Source organism: Leopardus geoffroyi, chromosome A1 (genome assembly GCF_018350155.1).
Source record: "Leopardus geoffroyi isolate Oge1 chromosome A1, O.geoffroyi_Oge1_pat1.0, whole genome shotgun sequence".
NCBI classification, from domain to species: Eukaryota; Metazoa; Chordata; class Mammalia; order Carnivora; family Felidae; genus Leopardus; species Leopardus geoffroyi.
This window is the reverse complement of record NC_059326.1, coordinates 106,750,303-106,767,076: the sequence shown is the minus strand read 5'-3', so window position 1 is coordinate 106,767,076 and position 16,774 is coordinate 106,750,303. Positions and strand designations below refer to the sequence as shown.

Sequence of the window (16,774 nt, the reverse complement as noted above, 5' to 3'; positions counted from 1 at the left end):
TGGGAAAGAAGAGAATGAGAACTATTATAATGGTGAAAATGATGTATTAATGAAAAAACTCCACAGCTTAGAAGTATCATAATGGAAGAGTGGAGCTTTTGTTAAAGAGTTTCTTTGTGATAACAGATGTGCTGAGTGATCAACAATGAGAATATTTTCCACTGGGAAATTTCAAAGAGGTAAGGAAACACTGTGATAGATAATTTTCCAACCTTACAAATCATCTTGCTCATTCTTTTATTAGAAAATGTGGACACTAAGAAGCAGATGGGTTAAATAATATGTTCCAATTCACACTCTCCGAGTCAGTGGAAGGGCCAGCATTAGAACTGAGTGCCTTGATCCCTAATCGGGTGTCCTTTCCACTCTACTGTGCCACCTTCCCTGGTTGGTAGAGGAAGCAGGCACATGTAAACATTGACAATGCAACAATAGTAAATGACCTCAGTACCTTAGAAATCTTTCCAAATCTTCCTTGCTACATCGGGACCATGAAACATCACCAAGATTTTGTCCTTTAATCCATTCACCAGACATGATATGAAGACCATCAGCACATGATGGGTGGTCATTGTCATGATTAATGCCCATGCTGGTTCAGAATATAATTAAAATAAAAAATTACATTAGGTGAGTATATCTTAACGATTTATAAAGGCAATTAAAAAACAGATAAATACTGAAACTAATGGGAGATAAATTAGTTTTAAAAATCAAAATAAAATTAGATATCAGATTGATTTTTTTTTTGAGATTTTGTTATCTAGATTAAAGATAAATATTTTCACTGAGGGAAACATATTTCCCAATGAATCTAGCAAATAACATGTTTAGTCATCTATTTTCAAAATGGTCTATAGATAAAATTTTCAGAGTTGTATGTATGAAACATATAGAAATAGAAAGTTTCTATTCAACCACATTAAATTCTTGTTCTTGCCTGGAGATCCTTTACTCATCGCTTTTAACAAATCTGAAACCACATTAAAACTATTATTTTCCCCATCTGCTTCATTAGACTTTCTTCTTCCAGTCATCATCAAACACAAACTATCCCTGGGAAACCTTCACATTTCTGGCCATCTTTACTTCTTCTAGTGAATCTTGAATCTATTGCTTCAAGCTGAAACTCTTTAAAAAGCTGACTTACCTCCAAATGGGTGTACTAGAAGAATATTAAATTCAATATGTCTAGAAACTGCCCTCATTATTTTCTCTTTCAAGCCTTGATTTATTCCTGTACTGTCTCTTTTATGCATTCACTAGCCACCCAGTCTGCCAAATCAAGAATCTTCAGGTCTTTTATCCTTTCTCTCAGATCACCACCCAGGCTATTTGGTTTTATTAAGTGTCAGAGGGCAAGTTCTGCCAGTGCTACTTCCTAAATATTTGTCTCAACTGTCACTTCCTTTCAGTTCCTTTGTTACTATTACAAAGGATTATTAAGTATTTAGTCTCAATAATTATTATGTCATTATTGCGTTCTGCGCCTCTAATCTTTACCAACATTCTCCCTGTTTCTCCTCCTGCTGTGCCCCAGGGAAGTCTATTTAAAACACAATCTGCCTCCCTGTTACCTATATGGCACTTTCAGCTCTTCAACATCGTACAAAGTCTCTTTATTTTCTTCCAGGTCCTTTATGGCATTTTCTTTTCAGCGAATGATTTCTAGTTTCCCCAACAGTATGCGGTTTCTTATTCTTTCACAATTAATTGTTATTTAGAATTTATTGTGTGTCATGCACCATACAAAGGGGTTATAAGCCTTGAATTAAACGATTCAATGATGTAGGTACTAGTATAATCCAAGTCTGCTGATGAGAATGAACTTTCCCAAGGTTATACAGTGAGAAGGTGGAAACTGGGGCTGTCTGAACTGAGCAGGCTGGCTCAGGAATCATGTGACTGACCATTACCTGTTTGGTATCTGTGAATTCCATTCCCTCTCCTGCCCTGCCCAAAGTGCCTATCCTTCAATGTCTTCGCCTGGATAAATTCTACTTAATCTTCGAGATTACTGTCGATGACCTTCATGAGGTTTTCTTTCACTAACTTCATCTCACCTATGTGTACTCTCTGTCCTACCACGGGATTTTGTGAACCACATTGTTATCGCACTGGCAACAACGCATTACGCATTTTTACTTCTGGCTAATGCTGTAACTTCTTGAGGTTAGGAACTGGCTCATCTCTCTGAACTGCTGGCATACTGGAATCATATTCTATAAACCATACATAAATACTGAATCAAGTCACCACGGAGAATCGCTTCTGTTTCAGGAAAACCTTCATATAATCTCTACCGAACTCTCATAGTGAAGGTTAATACTGAAAAAATTGGAAGAGGAGAAATGTGTTTTTCTCCAGGCTGAGTATGAAATGATGGCAGGATAGTCAAGTGTTCCCTTTAAAATCTAGATGATAAAATAGTCTTTCATAATAAAAATAGCAAATAACAAGAATATCTACACTATATTTAAAAAGCTATAAAAAGAATTGTTACAGAGGCTGCTAAGGGAAATCACAACTAGACTACCTATGTTTTCTCAAATCAAAATAAAAAATATCAAGGCCAACTACTTTTTCACTGAGATAAATTAAAACTTTGAATTAAAATTGTTATATTTAACATGTTTTTGGAAGGAGAAAATGATATGGACAGAATAAGTAATTTATGAGTTAAGAATAATGAGTTAAGAATTCACTCCATTTGCTAACTTAGAAGACTAATAAAACCGAAAATACATTATTGAATATCATTTTCCATACTTCAGTGTCAGAAAAATTCAGCTCCATGTTGAACCATATTTTTCTTTCCTATTCTAATTAATGTCTTTAAATAGGTTCTGTATCAACACATATTAATAGGATGATGGACAGAGAATAGGAAGATAAATGTTTTTCATACTTTGACGATAGGGAGGAAAAGTAAGAGATGATGTGGAGTCATTATGGACCAGTTTAGTTGCGGGGAGGTAGGGTGAAAGATGTTGAAGTTGAAAGAGATTTGAGTTCTGTGTCTCCCTCCCCCTAATTCATGGGACTAGATACAAGTAAATAATAATATTAAGAAATAAATGCTTTCTTTTTAAAAAAAATTTTTTTAACGTTTATTTATTTTTGAGACAGAGAGAGACAGAGCATGAACGGGGGAGGGTCAGAGAGAGAGAGACACAGAATCCAAAACAGGCTCCAGGCTCTGAACTGTCAGCGCAGAGCCCGACATGGGGCTCGAACTCATGGACTGCGACATCATGACCTGATCCGAAGTCGGCCGCTTAACCGACTGAGCCATCCAGGTGCCCCGTTTTCTTAACTGATTGCTAGGAAAATCTTATGAGGATGATGTAAAATGCCTGACCCAATGTCTAGAATATAGTAGCAACCCATAATTATTCTTTTTATTGGGGCAATACATCTGAGATATCTTATTCTTCTAACTTGTCAAATAGCACAAAGAGATAAAAACATCATTATATGTAATTGGTTGTCTTTGTGAACTTTGGTGAAAGCTGTGGACTTTAAGGAAAACCAAGTAAAGAATAATGGCAAGAATTTACTTTGCTTGGATGTTAACTAATTAAAATAAGAAACTGCAAATAAAGCAGAATCTCACAAATTGCTTAAAACCCCTTAATGCGTTTCTAACAGTACCGTCCTGAGGCAGCCCTTGCCAGGATCACTGTCTCATCTCCACCAGGGAGGGATTCTGGCCACAGCACACGTTGCCGGGTGACCCTGTTTTATCAACAGCCACTTGCAGCATGGAACACACTCAACTCTTCCATCTGTGGTGGTACCGTCTTTCAAAGCATACACAAATGCTATTATTCCTGAAAGGCAACTGGTCTTTTTCAGAAACAATAAAACTTCTTAAATAATGTGTCCATTTGAGAGAAGAGGTTTTGCTTCCAAGAGTTAGCAATTTGGACATTTTCCCAAAGTGGTGTAATGTGATTTTCCAAATTGGGAAGATTACAACCTCTCATCCAGATGATCCTTTTGGGATCTTGATTCTCATGTAAGAAATTAGCTACAGCCATGGAGAGATCTAGTGATTCAACCATTGTTTACCATTAGTTAAATTTTCCTAAAGCTGTTTAACTTGTAACAGAAAAGATTATCATTAAAGAAAAAAATTGGGACAGGGCCTTTTTTTTTTTTAACCACATATCTGGAACTATCAGGAAACACTGCTTAGTTCCAATTCTACAGATTTGAAAGAAAACAAATAATTGTGAACCTTTATCTGTACCAGTCACTGTAATAATCATTTCCAATGATGATATCACTTAATCCTCACAATATCTCCATTATGTGTCTATTATTATGACTATTCTGTAGATGCAGAAGGTGCTGAGGTTAATTGGGGAGATGGGACTCAGACCCAGGCAATCTGATGGTCAGAGAGATCTCCAAACAACCAACCATAGTGCATCTCTTTCTGAATCAAAACTCTACATTAATGCATATAATCTTTTTTGTTTTATGAATAATTTTAAATGTCTCCTGTTAGCAGAAATGCAACTCTACATATACAGTTCTAAAACCACGTCGTGTGCATTGTATGGAGAACATTCTTGAAGTAAGACATTAGCAACACCTCTCCTCATACTTCTGCAACTGAGCTACATTTTAATAATCTCAGTTTAAATTCATTTTGACAAAGAGCCTAGGGCAAATAAACTCTCTACTAACATTGTACATGGTTGTCAAGTCAACTGAAAAAATATTTTTATCTTATAAAACTTCTCAACTTGTTTAAAAGTCACTGCCAGGAAGTTTTGTGATATCCTGCGGAAAGCTGGAGAAACATTTGGATTTTGAAGATGGTCCCTTTTGATGTTTAAAGAGTTAGAGAAGAGAACATTTATGAATTCACTCACATTTTTTGCATAATTTGGAAAGAGTCAGATTTGTAAACAGTAATTCTTTAGAAGACTAAATTTTTTGTGCTCAATATATTAAATATTTCACCATGATGTATTATTTCCCACTAGAAGTTCTATGTTATATAGAAAATTTTATTTGAAAAAAGAAACAAACTGTCCTAATGTCTAAGTGGAAGTATATTTCCACAAAATAACAATTTCCTACAATTCCGTGGCTACATCTTATTTGGAGTAACTTAGCGGCTGTGTGCTCACGGTGGGGGGGGGGGGGAGTACAAAGTATTTTTATTACTTTTTATATTTTGAATAATTTTAATTATTTAACTGTCAGTTGTCACAAAACAGTGAAATATGTACTTCTATTGGAAGTCCAAAGACCGTGTAAAGGCAGACAGCAACAATGTCAAAAATGTTCTAAAAAGTAGAGGTACAGGGGCGCCTGGGTGGCTCAGTCGGTTAAGCGTCCGCCTTCGGCTCAGGTCATGATCTCGCGGTTCGTGAGTTTGAGCCCCGCGTCGGGCTCTGTGCTGACAGCTCAGAGCCTGGGGCCTGTTTCAGATTCTGTGTCTCCCTCTCTCTCTCTGACCCTCCCCCCATTCATGCTCTCTCTCTGTCTCAAAAGTAAATAAACGTTTAAAAAAAAAAAAAAGTAGAGGTACAAAAACAGGGATTACTTTTGACCTTGCTGTGCATATGAGGTAGCTTCATCTAGCAAATGAACAAACACTTGGGAACGCAGTATTTGCTGCATGCTGTACTGGGCTGGGGTCATAAAAATGAGCAAGATTCAGCTCCTACCCTCAAGCAGTTTATTCTCTCCTGGGGTTAGGACACACTATCCTTGCCTTAGGAAGCTAATGCATGCCTGGACCCTGTTAGCTCTGTATTCCTTAAAGCTCTCCTATCCCTCCCTCCCTTTCCACAGCTAGTTATACCAATGAAGACCAGTGCTGATCCTCTTGAATTCTGGACTCTTGTCATGTCTACCTGACTGACCTTGTGCCCCTTAACTCTTTGCTTTATTAAACCATGCTTTAATGAATTTAGTTTGTTATGAATACATTAATACAAAAACCTAGTTTCCTAGGCAAAATATTTTAATATTCCTTGGCAACCAGCGACACTGAAAATGTGAATAATGAACTATGTGCATCAGAAACCTAGGGATGTTGGGGCACCTGGGTGGCTCAGTCGGTTGGGCATCCAACTTCGGCTCAGGTCATGATCTCATCACGGTTTGTGGGTTCAAGCCCTGCGTCGGGCTCTGGGCTGACAGCTCAGAGCCTGGAGCCTCTTTTCGATTCTGTGTCTCCCCCTCTCTCTGCTCCTCCCCCACTCATGCTGTCTGTCTCTGTCTCAAAAATAAATAAAACATTAAAAAATTTAAAAAGAAACCTAGGGATGCTGATGTTGGGTTAGTTAAAATGCAGAATCCTGTATCCTGCCTCAACTGATTGAACAAGACTATTTAGAGATAAGGCCTAAGAAACTTTATTTCAAGTCATTTTCTAGATGATTCTTACTCAAGATTCTAAAAGGTACTGACCTATATGACAAAAATCCAAGATTTTTATCTTACTTTTCAAATAATCTGTAAACTCACTTCAATCTAATTTTCACAGGAACACTTAAGTCCAGCCTATCATTTTGTATAATTCCCTCCTATCAGAATGCTTTCCTCAGATTGTCTATAATTACAAATGCAACCCCCATTTTAAGACCATCTCCCTGCATAAAAGACTCTTCAATAAATTCTAGCATATATTTCCCATGGTTCTTGACTTCTGTGGCTTTCAAATATACGGCATGTATACGTATCAGAACTACCTTCTATTTTTAGTGAATTTAGCACCATCTAGAATTTAAGTGTTTGAAGAACATATTTTAATTCCTTGATATATTTCGTTCAATACCTTATTAAATAAATGTCTACAGACCTAGCCACTGATACAGTATCAGAGAAGCAACTAAATATTCTGCAAATGTGACAGCAAGTTGAAACTAATATGACTTCTTACTGATTTAGGGAAACCGTAAGCCTGAAAGATCTGTAGGTGATCTGTTCGAGAAAAGCTGCTTGCCTGACTCTGGACCACACATTTGCCAAGATACATTAGAGAAATACAAACAGAAAGCCAATTCCTGTAAGACCACTCATTAGCTGGGTGATTTTTTCCCTCTTCCACCTACTCACTCTGACATCCAAACCTATGTTTGGAGAGAATCTGGGTGTGTGGGAATGCTGCCACATCTATACTGGCTAAAGTCCCATTATGATTATTAACTTGGACAAACTACTTATTACTCTAACTGGTATCATTGTCTAAATAAAGTATCAAATACAAAAGCTGTGTCAGTGGTCTATAAGGGTCTCCATAATATGTTCACTTCCTGCCAATCCAGTAAGAATTCTAAAGGATATGAAATCACTCCCTGAATGAACAGAGAGATGTATGACCCATGGAAGCTGAAAATCTCCTTTGTACATTAAAGCATTCATAAAAATAAATATACCACTACTGATTATTATTATTATTCATTCACTCTGTATTATGTGTTAACCACTGTGCCATGCAATTAAAGCACGAACAATCCGACAGTGAACCTTGAAAGGCAAACTTATCCAAATTGTAGGGATGAAGAAAATTAGTACAGACACATTGACTTGCCTAAAGTTTATTCAGTGAGTACCTGGCACGACAAGAATTCCAGCCCCAGTCCCCTTCTCTAATAAGTTTTCCCTATCACCTGCCCACTGAGTAGTTTCTAACCTTAACCAAGGCACGTGTACCACAGGAAGATACTTGTGACTTTTGCTGTAGGGAATCCTAGAGGGTAGAATGTGGTTAAAGAGAACAACGTGGTTACATGTGGCCATTACCAATTTGAGTGGGTCAAAGAGTATTAATTACAGAATAATTAAGTTTGAACATTTTAAGGAACAATGGATTTCTAGAGGTAAGAGTATATTTGTTTTTTGTCTACTATAGCAATCTGTTATTACTTCCTGTTTCCTGGTCTAACAGTCTTAGATTATGATGTAATGCCTTTATCTTCATTTCTCATTTACTTTTTATTGTTTGCCTACTGTCCCTTTGACATATATCCTCTTTCTTATAGTAGACATATTGATGCACATCAATGTAGAATGAAAAGCAAACATCTTATTCCCTTTCAAAAGGAATTCCTCTTGCAAATTAAGAGAGAGAGAGAGAGATCAGCCAAATTTATGTTTGACAGGATGCCTCCTGGGGCATATGCTAGCTTCTTATTGAATTAGAAGAATTTTAGATTAAATAATCCTATCACTAAACTGCTGGATTTGGCCCTTCCAAGTCTATGACTTCAGGACTTATATGAAATAGCAGGATAGGCCTGTAACTAGACTTCAAGATAGACTTCATCATAATTAATACATAACCACTCCATTTCCACATAGTTTATTTTATATATAAATACAAAATATTAGGTACCAAAAACCATTTTGCAATATTTGTATTTGCATAGTTATAAAACTACTTTTTTTTTTTTTTTTTTTTTTTTTTTTTTTTTTTGCTCAGTGAAGGCAACTGCATTCCTTGACCCAAACTAATCCGTCTCTTCTACTTCCTGAACTCAACTATCCTCTACTGTAAAGCTCAAGATGACTGACCAAGAGATGAGTATTTGTACAACAAATGCTTACGCATTCAAACAAATATTCAAGTGCCTATAATGCCCAATGCACTCAACTTTGTGCTGTGGGAGAAAAAAATGTATTACACAGTAATTCTATTTTCATAGAGACTGCTGTTCAGTAGGGTATGTGTGTAGGGGGTAGAAATATCAGTACAAATCAGTATATATTAGAAATTAAGGGATATTTACAATAAACAGTGCAAGGAAATTAAAAAATATATTTCCAAAAAGTGATAGCACTTGTCTTGACCATTAATGGATAAAGAAAATTGGAAGATCTACACATCAGTAGGACTGGGAGTTGAAATAAGAAAAAAACATTAGTAAAGACAAAGTTTGAACATTATAGATCATTTGCCTTCATGAGATGGAGAAGTGGACTATCATGTGAGAAAGGTAGAGGGGACCACTGTAAAAGTCATGAATCCAAGGCTAAGTCCACTCATCAGGTAGGAAAGGACAATAAAGATTTCTGAACTAATGAGTGAGACACACCAGAAAGGTAAAGTGCTAAGGCCAAAAGACCAGGGAAGCAGGTGTTGCAGTGGTCCAAGCCTGGGAAGAATAACAATAGAAATAATGGACAGATGGGAAAGCTCTTTCCCAAGAAAACCTAGTAAAATGTGGCAACTGCTTATGAGAGGAATTAAGGGGAGAGAGGGTTAAAGATGTTTCAGATGTCTCAAATGAAGAACTGTCAGCGGTACTGATGCCAATAACAGAAAAGCGGATGTCTGAAGAAGTGGGTTTATAACCTGGTCCTACTCCTGGTTCTATTCCAGGCACAATTTCCAGTAGAGTATGTAAGCAAACGTCACTGATTTCAAAGGCTTGTTAGTTCACAAGACATCTGCATTCTTGGTACTCTGGCAATACTTAAAACTTTAGCAGGTGCCCCACATATTTATTGCCCTCAAGGAGCTAACTTTGCATATTTATTGCCTCATTAGCCTCTTAGTACTGAAGAAACTCCTGAATTGCCAACTTAGTGGAAAAGCCATGCCTCTACGCCAAAGTTTAGAAATATATATTCATCTTTTCGCCTTGTTCAACAAGCGAAACAAAAACCAAAACCACATAAGCATTTTCTGGCCATATCAAAAAATGTTCTATGTTTTTACAGTGACATGATTTATAATTTCCCCTAACATATGTAATTTTATCCACTCGACATCTCTACAAAGAAGCCAATCTAATTACCATGTGAAAGTCTTAATCAGTAAATAAGCTATTAATGTTTAAAGCAGTTTCTTTCAACTTATAAAAATACTGAACTCTGCTAGAGCTTTCTAATTTTCTTGGCACAGTTACAAGGAGAAGTTATCACAAATGTGCTAAAGTCCAAATTACAAAATTGTGCCATACACCAGTTTCAAGACAAAGAATTGTGTCCACAACTTTACGCCCACTGTATTATTTCAAGAATATAACATACCTGAAATGGGCTTTTTCTACAATTGGGAAAAGAAAGTACTGAGCCATCAGATGCTAATGGGCAAAAAATAAGTATTATTTTATTAATGTAAAACAGTGACCATTTTCAAGTCTTTCTGATTATTTTTATTGGCTGCATATTTTTTAGGTAAGGGGCCTAACTTCAGCTAGTCAGAAAAAGGTGAGATGTTCAACCATTCTAGGAAGCAAAGAAACATGAATACAAATGAAATTAGAATTTAAAATGTGTTATACTCAAAGCTGGCAAAGGAGCTGAACCTCTGAGTCTGCTAAATTTGGAAAACGATCGCCACATGGCCTCCAAAAATAGTGTACCACTTTATACTCCTCTCCGAAATGTATAACAATATCTATTTCCTCCACACATTCCAACACTGTACACTCACTTACACTGTTAAAATATCATCTAACATCTATTCATTGAGCACATCTGAATGGTGTTAGACAATGTTAAATAACAAAAGCAACAAAAAAGAACAAACAAAACAAAACAAGCCCCTGTACCGAGGGACCACACTTGAATTAGACATGCAGAGATCACATAATGATACATATAATGTAAACCTACAATTGTGAAAAAATTAGGAATGAAAACTACAGACAGCCTATAAGAACATATGTCAAGGGATTTAACCTATCCATAGAATACTTTTCTGAAGAAATGATCTGAGAGAAGAATAAGCAAAAATAGGGAAGAAGGCAGGAAGAATTTTCCTGCCAAGGGAAGGGAATGGTCCGTACAATGGGAGTAAATATGGATTCACCTATACAGATTTATGTAATCTGACGGGTGAAAGTAGAATTGCTTTGTGGTCTGAAGTGTCATTCTATCAATAATGCTAAGTTTTTGTTTTTGTTTTTTAATAAAAGCCATGCATAGACCTCCGTGAGCTGTGTGGTACCATTTTTTTTTTAAACAGGGCTTTCATCATTTCTTGTACTGATTTGTAAGAGCTCTTTTTATGTTCAGGAAAACATCACTTTCTCAGATACGTTGCAAATACTTTCACTGATTGCGATTTATCTTCTATTGTATTTTTTCCTTTGCAAGGATACTTGTTAATTTTATGTGACTTTTCCTTAAATACTTCTAGATTTCATATCTAGAATTATACACATTCCCTATTAAAAGATGAAAAAATAAAAAAAGCCAACCAAAAAATGTCAATGTCCACAATCATTTTGGTGTGTTATGATGTCATAAATATGGTACAGAATCAGATTCCTGTTATGTTATTGAATGATTCATTTCTTTCCACAGACCGTAGGTTCAGCTTTTATTATATGGCACATTTATAAATCTTTTCCTAATTATAGGTTTAATTTTTTTTTACTCTGTTCCATTGACTTACTTCCTTCTTCAAGCACCAGCACAAACTGCTTTATCTACTATGAAATATATTAATATCTGATAGAATTCACCCTCTCCTCTCCTGTTAGTTTTTAACAACAAATATCTTATATTGATTTTTCCACATGGAGTCTATAACCAGTATGTCTAATTAAAAAAGAAAAAAAAAAGGAAAGCAAATACTATTGGCATTTTGGGCAGGTCACATTAAATTTATATAGAGATAATTATCATTTTATAATATTCACTGTTCCTATCCCAAACCAGAAAATGTCTTTCCATTTACTTAAATCACTTTTATGACTCTCTGTGTGGATATAAATTCTTCTTTTTATAAGTCTTGTACATTCCTCTGTAAGTATTTGTTAGGTATTTTACCTTTTATATTTTTATTTTATCTTTTGCTATATTCAATATAAATGCATTTTTTCTTTCTTTATAGTGACCAAGTGGCTGCTGTTTATGTACTGAAAAGCAAAAATTGTTATATAATTTTGTAAGCCCCCCCCTCAAATTCTCTTATTGTTCTAATAGAGTTTTTTTTTTTTTAGTAGGTTGTCTTGAGTTTTCCAATTATACAAATAATGTTCATTTTGGCATTCATTTCTAGTTTTATTTTTGTTTTAATATTATGAAATATTTTCATGAAAACAAATATGTAAAATATATAATCTTTTTTTTTTCTTAATGCTTATTTATCTGAGAGAGAGAGAGAGAGAGCATGCACACACACACACACACACACACACACACACACAAGTTGGGGAGGGGCAGAAAGAGAGAGAAAGAGAAAGGGGGGGGAGAGAGAGAGAGGGAGAGGGAGAGGGACAGGGAGAGGGAGAGGGAGAGGGAGAGGGAGAGGGAGAGGGAGAGGGAGAGGGAGAGAGAATCCCAAACAGTCTACATGCTTAGGGCAGAGCCTGATGTAGGGCTCGATCTCACAACTGTGAGATCATGACCTGATCAGAAATCAAGAGTGAGACACTTAACTGACTGAGCCATCCAGGAGTTCCAGAAATTAAAAAAGCTTAACAATCAGATCAGTTCTAAGATCTATGTCAGATGTCTCTATTAGGTCTTATGTTTCTGTCTTCAAAAGAGGGCACAGAGTATGTGCTGCTTTAGAAATAATTTCAACCCTAACGTCCTAAAGATAGTCTCATATATTTTCTCTTAAAAGCCTTGTCTGTGATATATCAGTCTTTATTTTATGCAGAATTGATTTTTAGAAATAATCTGAAGGTATTCAATTTCATTTTTATACATGCGGTAAGCCAAGTGCATTATCATATTTTTCCGAAAAGTCAACTTTCTATACTGATCTGCCAACACCTTGCTCACATATCAGGTTTTCCTCTAGGCATGGACTCATTTATGACTCCATATTTTGTTCTATCAGACCATATTTGTCCATATTTTCACAAATGTTTAAATGTCTTAGCTATTCTGGTTTCAAAATTGGTCTTGATTTCTGTTAGAGAAAGGTTCTTACATTAGTCTCCCTCTCATCCTCCTCTATCTTCGTCTTTTCCTTCTCCAAGAAAGTTTTGGCTATTTTGACTATTTGTACTTATATACAAATGTTGAAAATATTTGCCAACATCCATATAGAAGCTGTGGTGGTCTATTTATTGGAATTTCCATGAATCTATAAATCATTTACAACAGAACTGACATCTGAAGAGAATCAATTTATCCACAAATGTGGTATATTTTCATTGACACAGGTTTCACTCAATAAATTTTAATAAGGGTATATAATTTCCTATCTTTTTTTTATTCATTCCTAAGTACTCTGTGTTTTCAATTGCTACAGTAAATAGTATCATTTTTTAATGACATTTTGTATTTTTGTGTTGACAGCTGGTTTTTTGTATATTTATCTTATATTTAATAATCTTACTACATTCATGAATTAATTCCACACTTTACTTCTACATAACATCATAATTTTATACAGGGAATCACATCATTTGCAAATTAAAATAGCTATCTTTTTTCCATTCCCATCTCTACAGCTTTTATTTATTTTTCTACCAAGGTTCACCTGTTTGTGTCCCCAGTATATACACAGAAGCAGATGTGGTGAGATTCTTGTGATTTTCTTAATTTGTAGAAATGTTTCTAATATTTCACCATTAAGAATAATGTTTCCCATTGATTTTGGTGAATATACATCAGCAAGCTTTGTCTTAGTGTTTTTCTTTTTAATTGTGCATCTCTTGAAATAATATAGTTTCTACCTTTAAGCTATTAACATGGGCATTAAGATTCTTAAATGATAAATGACCTTTCCTATCCTAATATAAAGTCAACTTTATTCCCTTATATTACCTTTCTTTGTTTACATAGTGCTACTTTATTTTGAAAATGTTTTCTGGGGCACCTGGGTGGTTCAGTCGGTAAAGAAGCTGACCCTGACTCCTAAATTTGGCTCAGGTCATCATCTCAAGGTTTGTGGGTTCAAGTCCCACACTTGGTTCCATGCTGACAGGGTTGGAGCCTGCTTGGGATTCTCTCGCTCTCTCTCTCTCTCTCTCTCTCCATTGCTCTCTGCCCCTCTCTGACTTGTACTCTCTCTCTCTCTCTCTCAAAGTAAATAAACCAAAAAAAAAAAAAAAAGGAAATGTTTTCATCATTCTCAGATAAGAAAGTACTACAACTTTTATTCCTCATAACTGTCCCTTATTGATTTTTATGTTACATTAATACTAGCTCAAATAATGAGTTGCAGGGTGTTCCTTTATTTTCTAGAAGAATTAGATTAATATTAGCATTATCTATTCATTGAACCTTTTTCTGTGTCTGAACTTGTGTTTTCTTTGGGATGATTCTAATGTGCTGATACAATTTTTTAAAATGGTTATAGAGCTTTATGTCCTTCTATTATATTTTCTTAGAATTTTCCCATTTCATCTGTTTTTATCATGACAGTATTCAGTCTATTTTCTTAGTATCTTTTTAATACTTTCAGTACCTGTTATACTGCCTTTGCTAATTTCTAATACTATTGAATTATGCCTTTTTTCCTTAATCAATTTTATATTTGCCAATTTTATTCGTATTTTCAGAGATCTAATTTTGACTTCATTATTCACTTTCATTGCATTTTCCTATTTTATTAGTTTCTACTCTTTGTGGTTTCTTTCTTCTAATATCTCTTACTTTGTTGTTATGCTTCTAACCTCTTAATATGAAAATTTAGGTCATTAATTTCATCATTTAATTTTTATATATGTGTTTAAAGTTACTCATTTTCCTCTAATTGCTCCTTACATGCAATGCCACAAACTTGCAAAATAGTATATTTGTTATTGTTTAAGTCTGAGAGTATTCTGGTTTTCCTAACGATTTCTTCTCTGATCAATGAGTTTTTCCAGAGTATGCTTATAAATTTCTATTATGTATTTATTAAGTTTGTTTTTGCTATTGGTTGTTTAAGTTAATCGTATTGTGATAAGAAAAATTCATCTGTAAATTAATTTTAGGGAATTTGTTTAGACTTGAAGAATAAAATAATATATGGTCATTCTTCATAAATATCTGTATTTTGAAAGAGTACGTATTCTTTATTACTCGGCTGCAGGTTTCATATCTGCCCAGTAGACCAACGTTTTTAGTTGTTCAAATCTTTTCTCTTCTATAGAGATCTTTCTACTCAGTTTCTATACAGAAAGCAGTGTTAAAACCTCCTACCATGATCGTGGCTATTTATCTGTTTTGTTAATGTTTCTATTTATGCTCTGAAGCTTTGTAATTAGAATATGTTAGATGCTGATAGATTTTTTTTTCATTCCATGTCCTGAAGCAAACTACTTGCCATAAACCAGCTGGAAATACACATTGCCTTATAAGGGACTGTGAAGCTTTGACTTCCACTCCCCAGAGTGCATTCAACCCTGAACAACTCCATCCAGTACCAAGATTAAGCACCCAGTGAATGAGAAATTCTAGCTCTTTTATATGGAAAGATGCCTTCTACCTCTAATATGTGGAAGTTTCTCCTTCTGGCTCTTTATCTTGACTACTTATATAAAAAAATTCTCCTTTTGGGATTTTTAAGCATTTGATATGGGGATGGGAGACCTCCATGTCTTTTCAAATTCCATTCAAGAAGAATCTTTTTTTAATAAAATATCTTTTAATGTTTGTTTTTGAGAGGCAGAGAGAGAGAGAGAGAGAGAGAGAGAGAGAGAGAACACGAGCGGGGGAGGGGCAGAGAGAGAGAGGGAGACAGAATCTGAAGCAGGCTCCAAGCTCTGAGGTGTCAGCACAGAGCCTGACATGGGACTCGAACCCACGAACCAAAAGATCATGACCTGAGCCAAACTCAGTGCTTAACTGACTGAGCCACCCAGGCAACCCCCATTCAATACAAATCCTAATGTAATTCCTAATGTGAATTTTTAATGTGAAAAGAAACGCCAATATATTACTTAGATATAACAATGAAGTTCCTTAAGAAGAATATTATTTTTCATTTCTGTGAGACAATTAGTACATTTGTATATTCAGCTCTTGTGCAGAGCATAGGAAGTCATAGAGACTTCACTTTTAGAAATAACAAATTTATCTTCATTTAACAAGTACATTTTTGAGTACATACTATGTGCCAAGTATGAAAGTAGTATTCTTCTAGATGCTGAGAATACAATAGTGAACTAAGGAGTTAAGAATTCACTGTACACATACAGATAGATAGATAGAGAGATAGATAAATGTGGTTGTGTCTACACTTTTAAGAAATATTAACAGAAAGGCCTCAATGAGAAGGTGGTACTTGAACAAATATCTAAAGAAGAAAGGCAAAGGCTTGAAGTAGGCGTTTTGAGTTTTAGAAAAGAGGCTGATGTATCTGGAGCCATGTTGGTAAGGAGGGGAACGGTAGGGAAGGAGGCTAGACCTGGTAGGGCCTACTGGGCCAATGTAAGGGCTGGGGATTTTACCGGTGAGATAGGAAGCTACTGGAAGTCTATGCAAAAAAATTGGATAATTTGCTTTGCTGTGAAGGAGTCTTCCTGGCTCTGAGTTGAAACAGGTTGTGAGTGACAAGGGCTGATAAAGTAAGATCATTTAGGAGGTTACTTTAATATTCCACATGAGAGATGATGGTGGTTTGGTCCAGAGTGGCAAGGGTAGAATTAGTGAGATGTAAAGAGAATGTGGATATGTTCTGAAGGCAGAGTCAAGAGCTGATGGATTGAATGTGGAGAGTGAGAAACGGAGAGAGCTCAAAGATAATTTCATTGTGTTTAGCTGAGCAACTAGAAGAATGGAGCTTCCAATTACTGTGCCAGGAAGACCTCAGGGGAGAGCACTTTTGGGTTGTGGAGAGTCATTTCTGTATGTGCATGGAATAAAGGCTCACTCCATGTGGCCTTGGCTATATTTACCAGTC

General features: G+C 35.5%; 1 protein-coding gene across 3 annotated transcripts in view; it reads right to left on the bottom strand.

Moving 5' to 3' along the window:
* Nucleotides 1-16,774, bottom strand: part of ADAMTS19 (ADAM metallopeptidase with thrombospondin type 1 motif 19) — a 241,553-nt gene that overhangs the window by 106,569 nt on the left and 118,210 nt on the right. For all 3 annotated transcript variants that reach the window (XM_045487730.1, XM_045487737.1, XM_045487746.1), the window contains exon 9: nt 452-592. In XM_045487730.1, coding sequence (XP_045343686.1) covers nt 452-592 — 141 coding nt within the window. The remainder of the gene's footprint in view (nt 1-451; nt 593-16,774) is intronic.